Raw genomic sequence first — 21,360 nt, forward strand, 5'->3', positions numbered from 1 at the left:
GCTGTTTCAGTCTGTACAAACTGGTTTATAAACAGGAGCTGTGTCAGTGTGTACAAACTGGTTTATAAACATGAGCTGTTTTAGTGTGTACAAACTGGTATATAAACTGGAGCTGTGTTAGTGTGTACAAACTGGTTTGCAAAGAGGAGCTGTGTTAGTGTGTACAAACTGGTTTATAAACAGGAGCTGTGTTAGCGTGTACACACTTGTTTATAAACAGGAGCTGTTTCAGTGTGTACAAACTGGTTTATAAACATGAGCTGTGTTGGTGTGTACAAACTGGTTTATAAACAGGAGCTGTGTTAGTGTGTACAAACTGGTTTATAAACAGGAGCTGTTTCAGTGTGTACAAACTGGTATATAAACAGGAGCTGTGTTAGTGTGTACAAACTGGTTTGCAAACAGGAGCTGTGTTCGTGTGTACAAACTGGTTTATAAACATGAGCTGTTTTAGTGTGTACAAACTGGTATATAAACTGGAGCTGTGTTAGTGTGTACAAACTGGTTTGCAAAGAGGAGCTGTGTTAGTGTGTACAAACTGGTTTATAAACAGGAGCTGTGTTAGCGTGTACACACTTGTTTATAAACAGGAGCTGTTTCAGTGTGTACAAACTGGTTTGTAAACAGGAGCTGTGTTTGTGTGTACAAACTGGTTTATCAACAGGAGCTATGTTAGTGTGTACAAACTGGTTTATAAACAGGAGCTGTGTTAGCGTGTACACACTTGTTTATAAACAGGAGCTGTTTCAGTGTGTACAAACTGGTTTATAAACAGGAGCTGTTTCAGTGTGTACAAACTGGTTTATAAACAGGAGCTGTTTCAGTGTGCACAAACTGGTTCATAAACAAGAGCTGTTTCAGTGTGTACAAACTGGTTTATAAACAGGAGCTGTTTCAGTGTGCACAAACTGGTTCATAAACAAGAGCTGTTTCAGTGTGTACACACTTGTTTATAAACAGGAGCTGTTTCAGTGTGCACAAACTGGTTTATAAACAGGAGCTGTTTCAGTGTGTACAAACTGGTTTATAAACAGGGGCTGTTTCAGTGTGTACAAACTGGTTTATAAACAGGAGCTGTTTCAGTGTGTACATACTGGTTTATAAACAGGAGCTGTTTCAGTGTGCACAAACTGGTTTATGAACAGGAGCTGTTTCAGTGTGTACAAACTGGTTTATAAACAGGAGCTGTTTCAGTGTGCACAATCTGGTTTTAAAACAGGAGCTGTTTCAGTGTGTACAAACTGGTATGTAAACACGAGCTGTATTTGTGTGTGCAAACTGGTTTATAAACAGGAGCTGTGTTAGTGTTTACAAACTGGTTTATAAACAGGAGCTGTGTTCGTGTGTACAAACTGGTTTATAAACAGGAGCTGTTTCAGTGTGTACAAACTGGTTTATAAACAGGAACTGTTTCAGTGTGCACAAACTGGTATATAAGCAGGAGCTGTGTCAGTGTGTACAAACTGGTTTATAAACAGGAGCTGTTTCAGTGTGTACAAACTGGTTTATAAACAGGAGCTGTTTCAGTGTGTACAAACTGGTATATAAACAGGAGCTGTGTTGGTGTGTCCAAACTGGTTTGCAAACAGGAGCTGTGTTAGTGTGTACAAACTGGTTTATAAACAGGAGCTGTGTTAGCCTGTACGCACTTGTTTATAAACAGGAGCTGTTTCAGTGTGTACAAACTGGTTTGTAAACAGGAGCTGTGTTTGTGTGTACAAACTGGTTTATAAACAGGAGCTGTGTTTGCATGTACACACTTGTTTATAAACAGTAGCTGTTTCAGTGTGTACAAACTGGTTTATAAACAGAAGCTGTTTGAGTGTGCACAAACTGGTTTATAAACAGGAGCTGTGTTTGCATGTACACACTTGTTTATAAACAGTAGCTGTTTCAGTGTGTACAAACTGGTTTATAAACAGGATCTGTTTCAGTGTGCACAAACTGGTTCATAAACAGGAGCTGTTTCAGTGTGTACAAACTGGTTTATAAACAGGAGCTGTTTCAGTGTGTACAAACTGGTTTATAAACAGGAGCTGTTTCTGTGTGTATAAACTGGTTTATAAACAGGAGCTGTTTCAGTGTGCACAAACTGGTTTATAAACAGGAGCTGTTTCAGTGTGTACAAACTGGTTTATAAACAGGAGCTGTGTTCGTGTGTACAAACTGGTTTATAAACTGGAGCTGTTTCAGTGTGTACAAACTGGTTTATAAACTGGAGCTGTTTCAGTGTGTACAAACTGGTTTATAAACAGGAACTCTTTCAGTGTGTACAAACTGGGATATAAACAGGAACTCTTTCAGTGTGCACAAACTGGGATAGAAGCAGAAGCTGTTTCAGTGTGCACAAACTGGTTTTAAAACTGGAGCTGTTTTAGTGTGTACAAACTGGTTTGTTAACTGGAGCTGTTTCAGTGTGTCCTTACTGGTTCATAAACAGGAGCTGTTTCAGTGTGTACAAACTGGTTGGTAAACTGGAGTTGTTTCAGTGTGCACAAACTTTTCTGTGAACCGGAGCTGTTTCAGTGTGTACAAACTGGTTCATAAACCGGAGCTGTTTCAGTGTGTACAATCTGGTTCATAAACAGGAGCTGTTTCAGTGTGTACAATCTGGTTTTAAAACAGGAGCTGTTTCAGTCTGTACAAACTGGTTTATAAACAGGAGCTGTGTTAGTGTTTACAAACTGGTTTGTAAACAGGAGCTGTTTCAGTGTGCACAAACTGGTATATAAGTAGGAGCTGTGTCAGTGTGTACAAACTGGTTTATAAACATGAGCTGTTTCAGTGTGTACAAACTGGTATATAAACTGGAGCTGTGTTAGTGTGTACAAACTGGTTTGCAAAGAGGAGCTGTGTTAGTGTGTACAAACTGGTTTATAAACAGGAGCTGTGTTAGCATGTACACACTTATTTATAAACAGGAGCTGTTTCAGTGTGTACAAACTGGTTTGTAAACAGGAGCTTTGTTTGTGTGTACAAACTGGTTTATCAACAGGAGCTGTGTTAGTGTGTACAAACTGGTTTATAAACAGGAGCTGTTTCAGTGTGTACAAACTGGTTTATAAACAGGAGCTGTTTCAGTGTGTACAAACTGGTTTATAAACAGGAGCTGTTTCAGTGTGCACAAACTGGTTCATAAACAAGAGCTGTTTCAGTGTGTACAATCTGGTTTATAAACAGGAGCTGTTTCAGTGTGTACAATCTGGTTTTAAAACAGGAGCTGTTTCAGTCTGTACAAACTGGTATGTAAACACGAGCTGTGTTTGTGTGTACAAACTGGTTTATAAACAGGAGCTGTGTTAGTGTGTACAAACTGGTTTGTAAACAGGAGCTGTGTTGGTGTGTACAAACTGGTTTATAAACAGGAGCTGTGTTAGTGTGTACAAACTGGTTTATAAACAGGAGCTGTTTCAGTGTGTACAAACTGGTATATAAACAGGAGGTGTGTTAGTGTGTACAAACTGGTTTGCAAACAGGAGCTGTGTTCGTGTGTACAAACTGGTTTATAAACAGGAGCTGTGTTAGCGTGTACACACTTGTTTATAAACAGTAGCTGTTTCAGTGTGTACAAACTGGTTTGTAAACAGGAGCTGTGTTTGTGTGTACAAACTGGTTTATCAACAGGAGCTGTGTTAGTGTGTACAAACTGGTTTATAAACAGGAGCTGTGTTTGCATGGACACACTTGTTTATGAACAGGAGCTGTTTCAGTGTGTACAAACTGGATTATAAACAGGAGCTGTTTCAGTGTGCACAAACTGGTTCATAAACAAGAGCTGTTTCAGTGTGTACAAACTGGTTTATAAACAGGGGCTGTTTCAGTGTGTACTAACTGGTTTATAAACAGGAGCTGTTTCAGTGTGTACATACTGGTTTATAAACAGGAGCTGTTTCAGTGTGCACAAACTGGTTCATAAAGAGGAGCTGTTTCAATGTGTACAAACTGGTTTATAAACAGGAGCTGTTTCAGTGTGCACAATCTGGTTTTAAAACAGGAGCTGTTTCAGTCTCTACAAACTGGTATGTAAACACGAGCTGTATTTGTGTGTACAAACTGGTTTATAAACAGGAGCTGTGTTAGTGTTTACAAACTGGTTTATAAACAGGAGCTGTGTTAGTGTGTACAAACTGGTTTATAAACAGGAGCTGTTTCAGTGTGTACAAACTGGTTTATAAACAGGAACTCTTTCAGTGTGCACAAACTGGTATATAAGGAGGAGCTGTGTCAGTGTGTACAAACTGGTTTATAAACAGGAGCTGTTTCAGTGTGTACAAACTGGTTTGCAAACAGGAACTCTTTCAGTGTGCACAAACTGGTATATAAGGAGGAGCTGTGTCAGTGTGTACAAACTGGTTTATAAACAGGAGCTGTTTCAGTGTGTACAAACTGGTATATAAACAGGAACTGTGTTAGTGTGTACAAACTGGTATATAAACAGGAACTGTGTTAGTGTGTACAAACTGGTTTGCAAACAGGAGCTGTGTTAGTGTGTACAAACTGGTTTGTCAACAGGAGCTGTTTCAGTGTGTACAAACTGGTATATAAACTGGAGCTGTGTTAGTGTGTACAAACTGGTTTGCAAACAGGAGCTGTGTAAGTGTGTACAAACTGGTTTATAAACAGGAGCTGTTTCAGTGTGTACAAACTGGTTTATAAACAGGAGCTGTTTCAGTGTGCACAAACTGGTTTATAAACAGGAGCCGTTTCAGTGTGCACAAACTGGTTTATAAACAGGAGCTGTTTCAGTGTGTACAAACTGGTTTATAAAACTGGAGCTGTTTCAGTGTGTACAAACTGGTTTGTTGACTGGAGCTGTTTCAGTGTGTCCAAACTGGTTCATAAACAGGAGCTGTTTCAGTGTGTACAAACTGGTTGGTAAACTGGAGTTGTTTCAGTGTGCACAAACTTTTCTGTAAACCGGAGCTGTTTCAGTGTGCACAAACTGGTTTATAAACAGGAGCTGTTTCATTGTGTACAATCTGGTTTATAAACAGGAACTGTTTCAGTCTGTACAAACTGATATGTAAACACGAGCTGTGTTTGTGTGTACAAACTGGTTTATAAACAGGAGCTGTGTTAGTGTTTACAAACTGGTTTATAAACAGGAGCTGTTTCAGTGTGTACAAACTGGTTTATAAACAGGAGCTGTTTCAGTGTGTACAAACTGGTATATAAACAGGAGCTGTGTTGGTGTGTACAAACTGGTTTATAAACAGGAGCTGTTTCAGTGTGCACAAACTGGTTTATAAACAGGAGCTGTGTTAGTGTGTACAAACTGGTTTATAAACAGGAGCTGTTTCAGTGTGTACAAACTGGTTTATAAACAGGAGCTGTTTCAGTGTGTACAAACTGGTATATAAACAGGAGCTGTGTTGGTGTGTCCAAACTGGTTTGCAAACAGGAGCTGTGTTAGTGTGTACAAACTGGTTTATAAACAGGAGATGTGTCAGCCTGTACACACTTGTTTATAAACAGGAGCTGTTTCAGTGTGCATGAACTGGTTTGTAAACAGGAGCTGTGTTTGTGTGTACAAACTGGTTTATAAACAGGAGCTGTGTTTGCATGTACACACTTGTTTATAAACAGTAGCTGTTTCAGTGTGTACAAACTGGTTTATAAACAGAAGCTGTTTCAGTGTGTACAAACTGGTTTATAAACAGGAGCTGTGTCAGTGTGTACAAACTGGTTTATAAACAGGAGCTGTTTCAGTGTGTACAAACTGGTTTATAAACAGGAGCTGTTTCAGTGTGTCCAAACTGGTTTATAAACAGGAGCTGTTTCATTGTGTACAAACTGGTTTATAAACAGGAGCTGTTTCAGTGTGTACATACTGGTTTATAAACAGGAGCTGTTTCAGTGTGCACAAACTGGTTTATAAACAGGAGCTGTTTCAGTGTGTACAAACTGGTTTATAAACAGGAGCTGTGTTCGTGTGCACAAACTGGTTTGTAAACCGGAGCTGTTTCAGTGTGTACAAACTGGTTTAAAAACTGGAGCTGTTTCAGTGTGTACAAACTGGTTTATAAACTGGAGCTGTTTCAGTGTGTCCAAACTGGTTTATTAACAGAAACTCTTTCAGTGTGTACAAACTGGGATATAAATAGGAACTCTTTCAGTGTGCACAAACTGGGATAGAAGCAGAAGCTGTTTCAGTGTGTACAAACTGGTTTTAAAACTGGAGCTGTTTGAGTGTACACAAACTGGTTTGTTAACTGGAGCTGTTTCAGTGTGTCCTTACTGGTTCATAAACAGGAGCTGTTTCAGTGTGTACAAACTGGTTGGTAAACTGGAGTTGTTTCAGTGTGCACAAACTTTTCTGTAAACCGGAGCTGTTTCAGTGTGTACAAACTGGTTCATAAACCGGAGCTGTTTCAGTGTGTACAATCTGGTTTATAAACAGGAGCTGTGTTAGCGTGTACACACTTGTTTCTAAACAGGAGCTGTTTCAGTGTGTACAAACTGGTTTGTAAACAGGAGCTGTGTTTGTGTGTACAAACTGGTTTATCAACAGGAGCTGTGTTAGTGTGTACAAACTGGTTTATAAACAGGAGCTGTGTTAGCGTGTACACACTTGTATATAAACAGGAGCTGTTTCAGTGTGTACAAACTGGTTTGTAAACAGGAGCTGTGTTTGTGTGTACAAACTGGTTTATCAACAGGAGCTGTGTTAGTGTGTACAAACTGGTTTATAAACAGGAGCTGTTTCAGTGTGTACAAACTGTTATTTCAACAGGAGCTGTGTTAGTGTGTTCAAACTGGTTTGCAAACAGGAGCTGTGTTAGTGTGTACAAACTGGTTTATAAACAGGAGCTGTGTTAGCGTGTACACACTTGTTTATGAACAGGAGCTATTTCAGTGTGTACAAACTGGTTTGTAAACAGGAGCTGTGTTTGTGTGTACAAACTGGTTTATCAACAGGAGCTGTGTTAGTGTGCACAAACTGGTTTATAAACAGGAGCTGTGTTTGCATGTACACACTTGTTTATAAACAGGAGCTGTTTCAGTGTGTACAAACTGGTTTATAAACAGGAGCTGTTTCAGTGTGTACAAACTGGTTTATGAACAGGAGCTGTTTCAGTGTGCACAAACTGGTTCATAAACAGGAGCTGTTTCAGTGTGTACAAACTGGTTTATTAACAGGAACTCTTTCAGTGTGTACAAACTGGGATATAAATAGGAACTCTTTCAGTGTGCACAAACTGGGATAGAAGCAGAAGCTGTTTCAGTGTGTGCAAACTGGTTTTAAAACTGGAGCTGTTTGAGTGTACACAAACTGGTTTGTTAACTGGAGCTGTTTCAGTGTGTACTTACTGGTTCATAAACAGGAGCTGTTTCAGTGTGTACAAACTGGTTGGTAAACTGGAGTTGTTTCAGTGTGCACAAACTTTTCTGTAAACCGGAGCTGTTTCAGTGTGTACAAACTGGTTCATATACCGGAGCTGTTTCAGTGTGTACAATCTGGTTTATAAACAGGAGCTGTGTTAGCGTGTGCACACTTGTTTATAAACAGGAGCTGTTTCAGTGTGTACAAACTGGTTTGTAAACAGGAGCTGTTTCAGTTTGTACAAACTGGTATTTTAACAGGAGCTGTTTCAGTGTGCACAAACTGGTATTTTAACAGGAGCTGTTTCAGTGTGCTCAAACTGGTTTATAAACAGGAGCTGTTTCAGTGTGTACAAACTGGTATTTTAACAGGAGCTGTTTCAGTGTGCACAAACTGGTATTTTAACAGGAGCTGTTTCAGTGTGCTCAAACTGGTTTATAAACAGGAGCTGTTTCAGTGTGTACAAACTGGTTTATAAACAGGAGCTGTTTCAGTGTGCACAAATTGGTTTATAAACAGGAGCCTTTTTCAGTGTGTACAAACTGGTTTATAAACAGGAGCTGTTTCAGTGTGTACAAACTGGTTTACAAACAGGAGCTGTTTCAGTGTGTACACACTGGTTTATAAACAGGAGCCTTTTTCAGTGTGTACAAACTGGTTTATAAACAGGAGCTGTTTCAGTGTGTACAAACTGGTTTATAAACAGGAGCTGTTTCAGTGTGCACAAATTGGTTTATAAACAGGAGCCTTTTTCAGTGTGTACAAACTGGTTTATAAACAGGAGCTGTTTCAGTGTGTACAAACTGGTTTATAAACAGGAGCTGTTTCAGTGTGTACACACTGGTTTATAAACAGGAGCCTTTTTCAGTGTGTACAAACTGGTTTATAAACAGGAGCTGTTTCAGTGTGTACAAACTGGTTTATAAACAGGAGCTGTTTCAGTGTGCACAAACTGGTATATAAACAGGAGCTGTTTCAGTGTGTACTAACTGGTATTTTAACAGGAGCTGTTTCAGTGTGTACAAACTGGTATTTTAACAGGAGCTGTTTCAGTGTGTACAAACTGGTATTTGAACAGGAGCTGTTTCAGTGTGTACAAACTGGTATTTTAACAGGAGCTGTTTCAGTGTGTACAAACTGGTATTTTAACAGGAGCTGTTTCAGTGTGCACAAACTGGTATTTTAACAGGAGCTGTTTCAGTGTGCACAAACTGGTATTTTAACAGGAGCTGTTTCAGTGTGTACAAACTGGTATATAAACAGGAGCTGTTTCAGTGTGTACAAACTGGTATATAAACAGGAGCTGTTTCAGTGTGCACAAACTGGTATTTTAACAGGAGCTGTTTCAGTGTTTACAAACTGGTATTTTAACAGGAGTTGTTTCAGTGTGTACAAACTGGTATTTTAAGCAGGAGCTGTTTCAGTGTGTACAAACTGGTATTTTAACAGGAGCTGTTTCAGTGTGCTCAAACTGGTTTATAAACAGGAGCTGTTTCAGTGTGTACAAACTGGTTTATAAACAGGAGCTGTTTTAGTGTGTACAAACTGGTTTATAAACAGGAGCTGTTTCAGTGTGTACAAACTGGTTGATGAACAGGAGCTGTTTCAGTGTGCACAAACTGGTTCATGAACAGGAGCTGTTTCAGTGTGCACAAACTGGTTTATAAACAGGATCTGTTTCAGTGTGTACAAACTGGTATTTTAACAGGAGCTGTTTCAGTGTGTACAAACTGGTTTATAAACAGGAGCTGTTTCAGTGTGTCCAAACTGGTATTTTAACCGGAGCTGTTTCAGTGTGTACAAACTGGTATTTTAACAGGAGCTGTTTCAGTGTGCACAAACTGGTTTATAAACAGGAGCTGTGTTCTTTCCATTGCAGATGCTGGAGGCAGAACGTGCTGAGCTCGAGCAGCAGCAGCAGATTCAGATATTAGCTGCAATTCAAGCTGTGAAGGAGAAGCAAGCGAAGGAAAAGTTGGATCAAGAATTGAAGATGTTGGAGGTTCGTGCTATGTGAGCATTATTCCCCGTCCGTTTGTGTTGTCCATTGGGAGTGGTGAGAATCTCATGGCCGTGAGATGGTCGACAAAACGGATGTAAAAAGAAGTGAGGTCATTGGGGGTGCTGTGCACTCTACTCTCAACACTACTGGCTCTGTTTGTGTCCAGCCTGTCTCTGTCTCTCTCTCTCTCTCTCTTTCACACCCCTGTCTCTCTCACCGGTGTCTCTCTCTCACTCACACACACTCTCTCTCCTGTCTCTCACTCTCTCTCTCCCCGTCTCTCCCCCTCTGACTCATGCACCTCTGTCTCTCTCTCTCACACACAGCTGACTTCTCTCTCTCCCCTTTCTTTCTCTCACACACACATCTCTCTCTCACCCTGTCTCTCTCTCCCTCTCCCCGTCTCTCTCTCTCTCACACCCTGTCTCTCACACCAGTGTGTCTCTCTCTCTTTCCAACACTTTCTCTCTCCCGCCTCTCTCTCCCTCACTCACATACCTCTGTCTCTTTCGCTCTCTCTCTCCCATGCATCTCTCTCACACACTCTGTCCGACTCACACCCCTGTTTGTTTTCCTCTCCTTTGTCCCTCTCTGCTTTCTCTATCTCTCACTCTCTCTCTCTCTCTCTGTCTCTCCTTTGTCTCTCTCTCCTTTATCTCACTCTCTCTTTCCTTTGTATCTCTCTCTCCTTTGTCTCCCCTCTCTCCCTCTCTCTCCTTTGTCTCTCTCTCCTTTATCTCACTCTCTCTCCTTTGTATCTCTCTCTCCTTTGTCTCCCCTCTCTACCTCTCTCTTCTTTGTTTCTCTCTGTCCCTCCTTTGTCTCCCCTCTCTCTCTTTCTCTCTCTCCTTTATCTCTCACTCCTTTTATCTCTCGCTCCCCTTTTATCTCTTGCTCTCCTATGTCTCCCCTCTCTCTCCTTTGTCTCTCCTCTCTCTCTCTCCTTCATCTCCCCCTCTCTCTTCTTTGCCTCTCTCTCTCCTTTCTCCTTTATCTATCTCCCTTTCTCTCTCTCCCTCATTTGTCTCCCTCTTTCTCTTCTTTGTCTCTACCCCCTCTATCTCCTTTATCTCTTTCCCTCTCTCCTCATCCTTCTCTCCTTTGCCTCCCCCTCTCCCTCTCTCATTTGTCTTCCTCTCTTTCTCTCTCTCTCCTTTGTCTTTCTCTCTCCCTCTCTCTCCTTTGTCTCACACTCTCTCTCCTTTGTGTCTCTCTCCTTTGTCTCCCTTCTCTCTCTCCCTCCTTTGTCTCTCCGCTCCCCCTCTCTCTCTCCATTGTCCCTCCTCTCTCTCTCTTGTCTCCCCTCGCTCTCTCCTTTGTCTCCTCTCTCTCTCCCTCCTTTGTTTCTCTGCTCCCCCTTTCTCTCTCCATTGTCTTCCATCTCTCTCTCTCCTCTTTTTCCCTCTTCCTCTCTCCTTTGTCTCTCCCTTTCCTTTGTCTTCCCTCTCTCGCTCTTTCTCCTTTTTCTCTCTCTCTCCTTTGTCTCTCTCTCTCCTTTATCTATCTTTCTCTCGTCTGTCTCTCTCTCTCTTTCCTTAGTGACTCTCTCCTTTTTCTCTCTGTCTCACCTTTGTCTCTCTCACTCTCTCTTTCCTTTGTCTCGCCCTCCCTCTCCTTTGTGCGTGTCTCTCTCTTCTTTGTCTCAATCTCTCTCTCACTCACATACCCCTGTCTCTCTCTCTCTCTCATACCCCTGCCTCTCCAACTCACACTGCTGTCTCTCTTTCTTTCTCCTTTGCCTCTCTCCCTCTCTCTCTCATTATCTCTCATTCTCCTTTGTCACCCTCTCTCTCCTTTGTCTCTCTCTCTCTCTCTCCTTTGTCTCCCTCTCTCTCCATCATTTCTCTCTCTCTCTCTCCCCTTGGTCACCCTCTCTCTACCCTTTGTCTCCCTCTCTCTCTCCCCTTTGTCTCTCTCTCTCTCACCTTTGTCTCTCTCTCTCCCTTTTGTTCTCCCTCTCTCTCTCTCCTCTGTCTCTATCTCTCCTTTGTCTCTCTCTCTCTCTCCCTTTTGTCTCCCTCTCTCTCCCCTTTGTCTCCCTCTCTCTCTCTCCTTTGTCTCCCTCTCTCTCCCCTTTGTCTCCCTCTCTCTCCCATTTGCCTCCCTCTCTCTCCCCTTTGTCTCCCTCTCTCTCCCATTTGCCTCCCTCTCTCTCCCCTTTGCTCTCCCTCTCTCTCTCCTTTGACTCTCTCTCTCCCCTTTGTCTCTCTCTCTCTCCACTTTGTCTCTCTCTCTCTCCCCTTTGTCTCCCTCTCTCTCTCCTTTGTCTCCCTCTCTCTCCCCTTTGCCTCCCTCTCTCTCCCCTTTGTCTCTCTCTCTCCCATTTGCCTCCCTCTCTCTCCCCTTTTTCTCCCTCTCACTCGCCTTTTTCTCCCTCTCTCTCCCCTTTGAATCCCTCTCTCTCTCCCCTTTGTCTCTCTCTCTCTCCCATTTGCCTCCCTCTCTCTCCCCTTTGTCTCTCTCTCTCCCATTTGCCTCCCTCTCTCTCCCCTTTTTCTCCCTCTCTCTCGCCTTTTTCTCCCTCTCTCTCCCCTTTGTCCCTCTCTCTCTCCCCTTTGTCTCTCTCTCTCCCATTTGCCTCCCTCTCTCTCCCCTTTTTCTCCCTCTCTCTCCCCTTTGTCTCCCTCTCTCTCTCTCCTTTGTCTCCCTCTCTCTCCCATTTGTCTCCCTCTCTCTCCCCTTTGTCTCCCTCTCTCTCCCCTTTGTCTCCCTCTCTCTCCCCTTTGAATCCCTCTCTCTCCCCTTTGTATCACTCTCTCTCCCCTTTGTCTCCCTCTCTCTCCCCTTTGAATCCCTCTCTCTCCCCTTTGTCTCCCTCTCTCTCCCCTTTGAATCCCTCTCTCTCCCCTTTGTATCACTCTCTCTCCCCTTTGTCCCTCTCTCTCCCCTTTGTCTCCCTCTCTCTCTCCCCTTTGTCTCTCTCTCTCCCTTTTGTTCTCTCTCTCTCCCCTTTGTCTCTCTCTCCCATTTGTCTCCCTCTCTCTCCCCTTTGTCTCCCTCTCTCTCCCCTTTGAATCCCTCTCTCTCCCCTTTGTATCACTCTCTCTCCCCTTTGTCCCTCTCTCTCCCCTTTGTCTCCCTCTCTCTCTCCCCTTTGTCTCTCTCTCTCCCTTTTGTTCTCTCTCTCTCTCCTTTGTCTCCCTCTCTCTCCCCTTTGTCTCCCTCTCTCTCCCCTTTGTCTCCCTCTCTCTCTCCCCTTTGTCTCTCTCACTCCCTTTTGTTCTCCCTCTCTCTCTCCTTTGTCTCCCTCTCTCTCCCCTTTGAATCCCTCTCTCTCCCCTTTGTCCCTCTCTCTCCCCTTTGTCTCCCTCTCTCTCTCCCCTTTGTCTCTCTCACTCCCTTTTGTTCTCCCTCTCTCTCTCCTTTGTCTCCCTCTCTCTCCCCTTTGTCTCCCTCTCTCTACCCTTTGTCTCCCTCTCTCTCCCCTTTGAATCCCTCTCTCTCCCCTTTGTATCACTCTCTCTCCCCTTTGAATCCCTCTCTCTCCCCTTTGTCCCTCTCTCTCCCCTTTGTCTCCCTCTCTCTCTCCCCTTTGTCTCTCTCACTCCCTTTTGTTCTCCCTCTCTCTCTCCTTTGTCTCCCTCTCTCTCCCCTTTGTCTCCCTCTCTCTACCCTTTGTCTCCCTCTCTCTCCCCTTTGAATCCCTCTCTCTCCCCTTTGTATCACTCTCTCTCCCCTTTGTCCCTCTCTCTCCCCTTTGTCTCCCTCTCTCTCTCCCCTTTGTCTCTCTCACTCCCTTTTGTTCTCCCTCTCTCTCTCCTTTGTCTCCCTCTCTCTCCCCTTTGAATCCCTCTCTCTCCCCTTTGTCCCTCTCTCTCTCCCCTTTGTCTCTCTCACTCCCTTTTGTTCTCCCTCTCTCTCTCCTTTGTCTCTCTCTCTCTCTCCTTTGTCTCCCTCTCTCTCCCATTTGTCTCCCTCTCTCTACCCTTTGTCTCGCTCTCTCTCCTTTGTCTCTCTCTCTCTCCTTTGTCTCCCTCTCTCTCCCCTTTGTCCCTCTCTCTCCCCTTTGTTTCCCTCTCTCTCCCCTTTGTCTCTCTCTCTCTCTCCTTTGTCTCTTTCTCTCTCCCCTTTGTCTCCCTCTCTCTCTCCTTTGTCTCTCTCTCCCCTTTGTCTCCCTCTCTCTCCCCTTTGTCTCCCTCTCTCTCCCCTTTGTCCCTCTCTCTCCCCTTTGTTTCCCTCTCTCTCCCCTTTGTCTCTCTCTCTCTCTCCTTTGTCTCTTTCTCTCTCCCCTTTGTCTCCCTCTCTCTCTCCTTTGTCTCTCTCTCTCTCCCCTTTGTCTCCCTCTCTCTACCCTTTGTCTCCCTCTCTCCGCTTTGTCTCCCTCTCTCTCCCCTTTGTCTCCCTCTCTCTACCCTTTGTCTCCCTCTCTCTCCCCTTTGTCTCCCTCTCTCTACCCTTTGTCTCGCTCTCTCTCCCCTTTGTCTCTCTCTCTCTCTCCTTTGTCTCTTTCTCTCTCCCCTTTGTCTCCCTCTCTCTCTCCTTTGTCTCTCTCTCTCTCCCCTTTGTCTCCCTCTCTCTACCCTTTGTCTCCCTCTCTCCCCTTTGTCTCCCTCTCTCTCCCCTTTGTCTCCCTCTCTCTACCCTTTGTCTCCCTCTCTCTCCCCTTTGTCTCTCTCTCTCTCCCCTTTGTCTCTCTCTCTCTCCTTTGTCTCTTTCTCTCTCCCCTTTGTCTCCCTCTCTCTCTCCTTTGTCTCTCTCTCTCTCCCCTTTGTCTCTCTCTCTCTCCTTTGTCTCTTTCTCTCTCCCCTTTGTCTCTTTCTCTCTCCCCTTTGTCGCACTCTCTCTCTCCTTTGTCTCCTCTCTCTCTCCTTTGTCTACCCCTCTCCATCCTTTGTCTCTCTCTCTCTCCTTTGTCTCCTCTCTCTCCCCTTTGTCTCCTCTCTCTCTCCTTTGTCTCCCTCTCTCCCCTTTGTCTCTCTCTCTCTCTCCTTTGTCTCTCTCTCTCCATCCTTTGTCTCTCTCTCTCCCCTTTGTCTCTCTCACTCCCTTTTGTTCTCCCTCTCTCTCCTTTGTCTCCCTCTCTCTCCCCTTTGGCTCCCTCTCTCAACCCTTTGTCTCGCTCTCCCTCCTTTGTCTCTCTCTCTCTCATTTGTCTCCTCTCTCTCCCCTTTGTCTCCTCTCTCTCTCCTTTGTCTCCCTCTCTCCCCTTTGTCTCTCTCTCTCTCCTTTGTCTCTCTCTCTCTCTCCTTTGTCTCTCTCTCTCCATCCTTTGTCTCTCTCTCTCCTTTGTCTCTCTCTCTCTCTCTCATTTGTCTCTCTCTCTCCTTTGTCTCCTCTCTCTCCCCTTTGTCTCCTCTCTCTCCCCTTTGTCTCCTCTCTCTCCCCTTTGTCTCCCTCTCTCCCCTTTGTCTCCCTCTCTCCCCTTTGTCTCTCTCTCTCTCCTTTGTCTCTCTCTCTCTCCCCTTTGTCTCTCTCTCTCTCTCCCCTTTGTATCTCTCACTCTCTCTCTTTTGTCTCTTTCTCTCTCCCCTTTGTCTCCCTCTCTCTCTCCTTTGTCTCTCTCTCTCCTTTGTCTCCCTCTCTCTCTCCTTTGTCTCCTCTCTCTCCCCTTTGTCTACCCCTCTCCATCCTTTGTCTCTCTCTCTCTCCATCATTTGTCTCTCTCTCTCTCTCTCATTTGTCTCCTCTCTCTCTCATTTGTCTCCTCTCTCTCTCCTTTGTCTCCTCTCTCTCCCCTTTGTCTCCTCTCTCTCTCCTTTGTCTCCCTCTCTCCCCTTTGTCTCTCTCTCTCTCTCCTTTGTCTCTCTCTCTCCATCCTTTGTCTCTCTCTCTCCTTTGTCTCTCTCGCTCTCATTCGTCTCTCTCTCTCCTTTGTCTCCTCTCTCTCCCCTTTGTCTCCTCTCTCCCCCCTTTGTCTCCTCTCTCTCTCCTTTGTCTCCCTCTCTCCCCTTTGTCTCCCTCTCTCCCCTTTGTCTCTCTCTCTCTCCTTTGTCTCCCTCTCTCTCCCCTTTGTCTCTCTCTCTCTCCCCTTTGTCTCTCTCTCTCTCCCCTTTGTATCTCTCTCTCTCTCTTTTGTCTCTTTCTCTCTCCCCTTTGTCTCCCTCTCTCTCTCCTTTGTCTCTCTCTCTCTCCTTTGTCTCCCTCTCTCTCTCCTTTGTCTCCTCTCTCTCCCCTTTGTCTACCCCTCTCCATCCTTTGTCTCTCTCTCTCTCCATCCTTTGTCTCTCTCTCTCTCTCTCATTTGTCTCCTCTCTCTCTCATTTGTCTCCTCTCTCTCTCCTTTGTCTCCTCTCTCTCCCCTTTGTCTCCTCTCTCTCTCCTTTGTCTCCCTCTCTCCCCTTTGTCTCTCTCTCTCTCTCCTTTGTCTCTCTCTCTCCATCCTTTGTCTCTCTCTCTCCTTTGTCTCTCTCTCTCTCTCTCATTCGTCTCTCTCTCTCCTTTGTCTCCTCTCTCTCCCCTTTGTCTCCTCTCTCTCCCCTTTGTCTCCTCTCTCTCCCCTTTGTCTCCTCTCTCTCTCTCCTTTGTCTCCCTCTCTCCCCTTTGTCTCTCTCTCTCTCCCCTTTGTCTCCCTCTCTCTCCCCTTTGTCTCTCTCTCTCCTTTGTCTCCCTCTCTCTCCCCTTTGTCTCTCTCTCTCCTTTGTCTCCCTCTCTCTCGATCCTTTGTCTGCCTCTCTCCATCCTTTGTCTCCCTCTCTCCTTTGTCTCCCTCTATCTCCTATTTCTCTCTCTCTCTCTCCCTCTCTCACACCTTTGTACATAAGAACATAAGAAATAGGAGCAGGTTTGGAACATTCAGCCCCTCGAGCCTGCTCCACCATTCAATCAGATCATGGCTGATCTTCGACCTCAACTCCACTTTCCCGCCCGATCCTTATATCCCTTGATTCCCCTAGAGTCCAAAAATCTATCGATCTCAGTCTTGAATATATTCAATGACTCAGCACCCACAGCCCTCTGGGGTAGAGAATTCCAAAGATTCACGACCATCTGAGTGAAGAAATTCCTCCTCATCTCAGCCTTGAATGGCCGACCCCTTATCCTGCGACTATGCCCCCTAGTTCTATCTCTCTCTCTCTCTCTCTCTCTCTATCCATTGTCTCACTCTCTCTCCTTTGTCTAACTCTCATTTCCTTTATTTCCTCCTCTCTCTCCTTTGTGTGTGGCTCTTTCTTTGTCTCATTCACTCTCTCTCACCCCATCCACCACCCTAAACATTCACTCCCTTCACCACCGGCACACTGTGGCTGCAGTGTGCACCATCCACAGGATGCACTGCAGCAACTTGCCAAGGCTTCTTCGACAGCACCTCCCAAACCCGCGACCTCTACCACCTAGAAGGACAAGGGCAGCAGGCTCATGGGAACAACACCACCTGCACGTTCCCCTCCAAGTCACACACCATCCCGACTTGGAAATATATCGCTGTTCCTTCATTGTCGCTGGGTCAAAATCCTGGAACTCCCTTCCTAACAGCACTGTGGGAGAACCTTCACCACACGGACTGCAGCAGTTCAAGAAGGCAGCTCACCACCACCTTCTCAAGGGCAATTAGGGATGGACAATAAATGCTGGACTTGGCAGCGACGCCCACATCCCATGAACGAATAATAAAAAAAACACACCCCGTCTCTCTCTCTCTAACACACCCCTGTCTCTCTCTCTCACGCACCCGTCTCTCTCTCTCTCTCCAACACACCCCTGTCTCTCTCTCTCACGCATCCCTGTCTCTCTCTCTCTCTCTCTCACACACCCCTGTCTCTCTCTCACAAACCCCTGTCTCTCCCTCACGCAACGCTGCCTCTCTCACACGCACCCGTGTCTCTCTCTCTCTCACACACCCCTGTCTCTCTCTCTCTCACACGCACCCGTGCCTCTCTCTCTCTCACACACCCCTGTCTCTCTCTCTCTCACACACAACGCTGTCTCTCTCTCTCTCACACGACGCTGTCTCTCTCTCTTGCTCTCACACACACCTCCGTCTCTCTCTCACTTTCTCCTTTTACTCTCACTCTCAACTTTGACTCTCACTCTCCCCTTTGTCTCTCACTCTCCCCTTTGTCTCTCACTCTCCCCTTTGTCTCTCACTCTCCCCTTTGTCTCTCATTCTACCCTTTGTCTCTCACTCTCCCCTTTGTGTCTCACTCTCCCCTTTGTCTCTCACTCTCCCCTTTGTGTCTCACTCTCCCCTTTGTCTCTCACTCTCCCCTTTGTGTCTCACTCTCCCCTTTGTCTCCCACTCTCCCCTTTGTCTCTCTTTCTACCCTTTGTCTCTCACTTTCCCCTTTGTCTCTCACTCTCCCCTTTGTCTCTCACTTTCTCCTTTGACTCTCACTCTCCCCTTTGTCTCTCACTCTCTCCTTTGACTCTCACTCTCTCCTTTGACTCTCACTCTCCCCTTTTACTCCAACTCTCCCCTTTGTCTCTCACTCTCTCCTTTGTCTCTCACTCTCCCTTTTGTCTCTCACTCTCCCCCTTGTCTCTCACTCTCCCCTTTGTCTCTCACTCTCTCCTTTGTCTCTCACTCTCCCCTTTGACTCTCACTTTCTCCTTGTACTCCCACTCTCTCTTTTGTCTCTCACTCTCCCGTTTGTCTCTCACTCTCCCCTCCGTCTCTCACTCTCCCCTTTGTATCTCACTCTCCCCTTTGTCGCTCACTCTCCCCTTTGTCTCTCACTCTCCCCTTTGCCTCTCACTCTCTCCTTTGTGTCTCACTCTCTCCTTTGTCTCTCACTCTCCACTTTGTCTCTCACTCTCCATTTTGAATCTCACTCTCCGCGTTGTCTCTCACTCTCCCCCTTGTCTCTCACTCTCCCATTTGTCTTTCACTCTCTCCTTTGTCTCTCATTCTCTCCGTTGTCTCTCACTCTCCCCTTTGTCTCTCACTTTCTCCTTTTACTCCCACTCTCCCCTTTGTCTCTCACTCTCCCCTTTGTCTCTCACTCTCTCTTTTGTCTCTCACTCTCTCCTTTGTCTCTCACTCTCCCCTTTGTCTCTCACTCTCTCCTTTGTCTCCAACTCTCTCATTTAACTCTCACTCTCCCCTTTGTCTCTCACTCTCCCCTTTGTCTCTCACTCTCCCCCTTGTCTCTCACTCTCCCCTTTGTCTCTCACTCTCCCCTTTGTCTCTCACTCTCTCATTTGTCTCTCACTTTCCCCTTTGTTTCTCACTCTCACCTTTGTCTCTCACTCTCCCCTTTGTCTCTCACTTTCTCCTTTTGCTCCCACTCTCCCCTTTGTCTCACTCTCTCTTTTGTCTCTCACTCTCTCCTTTGTCTCTCACTCTCCCCTTTGTCTCTCACTCTCTCCTTTTTCTCTCACTCTCCTCTTTGTCTCTCACTCTCCCCTTTGTCTGTCACTCTCTCCTTTGTCTCTCACTCTCACTTTTGTCTCTCACTCTCCCGTTTGTCTCTCATTCTCCCCTTTGTCTCTCACTCCTTTGTCTCTCACTCTCCCCTCCATCTCTCACTCTCCCCTTTGTCTCTCATTCTCCCCTTTGTCTCTCACTCTCCTCCTTGTCTCTCACTCTCCCCTTTGTCGCTCACTCTCCCCTTTGTCTCTCACTTTCTAATTTTACTCCCACTCTCTCTTTTTTCTCTCACTCCTTCCTTTGTCGCTCACTCTCCCCTTTGTCTCTCATTCTACCCTTTGTCTCTCATTCTACCCTTTGTCTCTCACTCTCTCCTTTTTCTCTCACTCTCCTCTTTGTCTCTCACTCTCCACTTTGTCTCTCACTCTCTCCTTTTACTCCAACTCTCCCCTTTGTCTCTCACTCTCTCCTTTGACTCTCACTCTCCCCTTTGTCTGTCACTCTCTCCTTTGTCTCTCAGTCTCACCTTTGTCTCTCACTCTCCCATTTGTCTCTCATTCTCCCCATTGTCTCTCACTCCTTTGTCTCTCACTCTCCCCTCCGTCTCTCACTCTCCCCTCCGTCTCTCACTCTCCCCTTTGTCTCTCATTCTCCCCTTTGTCTCTCACTCTCCCCCTTGTCTCTCACTCTCCCCTTTGTCTCTCACTCTCCCCTTTGTCTCTCATTCTACCCTTTGTCTCTCACTCTCCCCTTTGTGTCTCACTCTCCCCTTTGTCTCTCACTCTCCCCTTTGTGTCTCACTCTCCCCTTTGTCTCTCACTCTCCCCTTTGTGTCTCACTCTCCCCTTTGTCTCCCACTCTCCCCTTTGTCTCTCTTTCTACCCTTTGTCTCTCACTTTCCCCTTTGTCTCTCACTCTCCCCTTTGTCTCTCACTTTCTCCTTTGACTCTCACTCTCCCCTTTGTCTCTCACTCTCTCCTTTGACTCTCACTCTCTCCTTTGACTCTCACTCTCCCCTTTTACTCCAACTCTCCCCTTTGTCTCTCACTCTCTCCTTTGTCTCTCACTCTCCCTTTTGTCTCTCACTCTCCCCCTTGTCTCTCACTCTCCCCTTTGTCTCTCACTCTCTCCTTTGTCTCTCACTCTCCCCTTTGACTCTCACTTTCTCCTTGTACTCCCACTCTCTCTTTTGTCTCTCACTCTCCCGTTTGTCTCTCACTCTCCCCTCCGTCTCTCACTCTCCCCTTTGTATCTCACTCTCCCCTTTGTCGCTCACTCTCCCCTTTGTCTCTCACTCTCCCCTTTGCCTCTCACTCTCTCCTTTGTGTCTCACTCTCTCCTTTGTCTCTCACTCTCCACTTTGTCTCTCACTCTCCATTTTGAATCTCACTCTCCGCGTTGTCTCTCACTCTCCCCCTTGTCTCTCACTCTCCCATTTGTCTTTCACTCTCTCCTTTGTCTCTCATTCTCTCCGTTGTCTCTCACTCTCCCCTTTGTCTCTCACTTTCTCCTTTTACTCCCACTCTCCCCTTTGTCTCTCACTCTCCCCTTTGTCTCTCACTCTCTCTTTTGTCTCTCACTCTCTCCTTTGTCTCTCACTCTCCCCTTTGTCTCTCACTCTCTCCTTTGTCTCCAACTCTCTCATTTAACTCTCACTCTCCCCTTTGTCTCTCACTCTCCCCTTTGTCTCTCACTCTCCCCCTTGTCTCTCACTCTCCCCTTTGTCTCTCACTCTCCCCTTTGTCTCTCACTCTCTCATTTGTCTCTCACTTTCCCCTTTGTTTCTCACTCTCACCTTTGTCTCTCACTCTCCCCTTTGTCTCTCACTTTCTCCTTTTGCTCCCACTCTCCCCTTTGTCTCACTCTCTCTTTTGTCTCTCACTCTCTCCTTTGTCTCTCACTCTCCCCTTTGTCTCTCACTCTCTCCTTTTTCTCTCACTCTCCTCTTTGTCTCTCACTCTCCCCTTTGTCTGTCACTCTCTCCTTTGTCTCTCACTCTCACTTTTGTCTCTCACTCTCCCGTTTGTCTCTCATTCTCCCCTTTGTCTCTCACTCCTTTGTCTCTCACTCTCCCCTCCATCTCTCACTCTCCCCTTTGTCTCTCATTCTCCCCTTTGTCTCTCACTCTCCTCCTTGTCTCTCACTCTCCCCTTTGTCGCTCACTCTCCCCTTTGTCTCTCACTTTCTAATTTTACTCCCACTCTCTCTTTTTTCTCTCACTCCTTCCTTTGTCGCTCACTCTCCCCTTTGTCTCTCATTCTACCCTTTGTCTCTCATTCTACCCTTTGTCTCTCACTCTCTCCTTTTTCTCTCACTCTCCTCTTTGTCTCTCACTCTCCACTTTGTCTCTCACTCTCTCCTTTTACTCCAACTCTCCCCTTTGTCTCTCACTCTCTCCTTTGACTCTCACTCTCCCCTTTGTCTGTCACTCTCTCCTTTGTCTCTCAGTCTCACCTTTGTCTCTCACTCTCCCATTTGTCTCTCATTCTCCCCATTGTCTCTCACTCCTTTGTCTCTCACTCTCCCCTCCGTCTCTCACTCTCCCCTCCGTCTCTCACTCTCCCCTTTGTCTCTCATTCTCCCCTTTGTCTCTCACTCTCCCCCTTGTCTCTCACTCTCCCCTTTGTCGCTCACTTTCTCCTTTTACTCCCACTCTCTCTTTTGTCTCTCACTCCCTCCTTTGTCGCTCACTCTCCCCTTTGTCTCTCACTCTCCACTTTGTCTCTCACTCTCCCCTTTGTCTCTCACTCTCTCATTTGTCTCTCACTCTCTCATTTGTCTCTCACT

The 21,360-nt window shown here is 45.8% G+C and overlaps 1 protein-coding gene across 2 annotated transcripts in view; it reads left to right on the forward strand.

Moving 5' to 3' along the window:
- Positions 1 to 21,360, forward strand: part of LOC137340359 (DPY30 domain-containing protein 1-like) — a 276,311-nt gene that overhangs the window by 124,093 nt on the left and 130,858 nt on the right. For both annotated transcript variants that reach the window (XM_068002778.1, XM_068002779.1), the window contains exon 4: positions 9,204 to 9,326. In XM_068002778.1, coding sequence (XP_067858879.1) covers positions 9,204 to 9,326 — 123 coding nt within the window. The remainder of the gene's footprint in view (positions 1 to 9,203; positions 9,327 to 21,360) is intronic.

Source organism: Heptranchias perlo, chromosome 21 (assembly GCF_035084215.1).
Source record: "Heptranchias perlo isolate sHepPer1 chromosome 21, sHepPer1.hap1, whole genome shotgun sequence".
NCBI lineage: Eukaryota > Metazoa > Chordata > Chondrichthyes > Hexanchiformes > Hexanchidae > Heptranchias > Heptranchias perlo.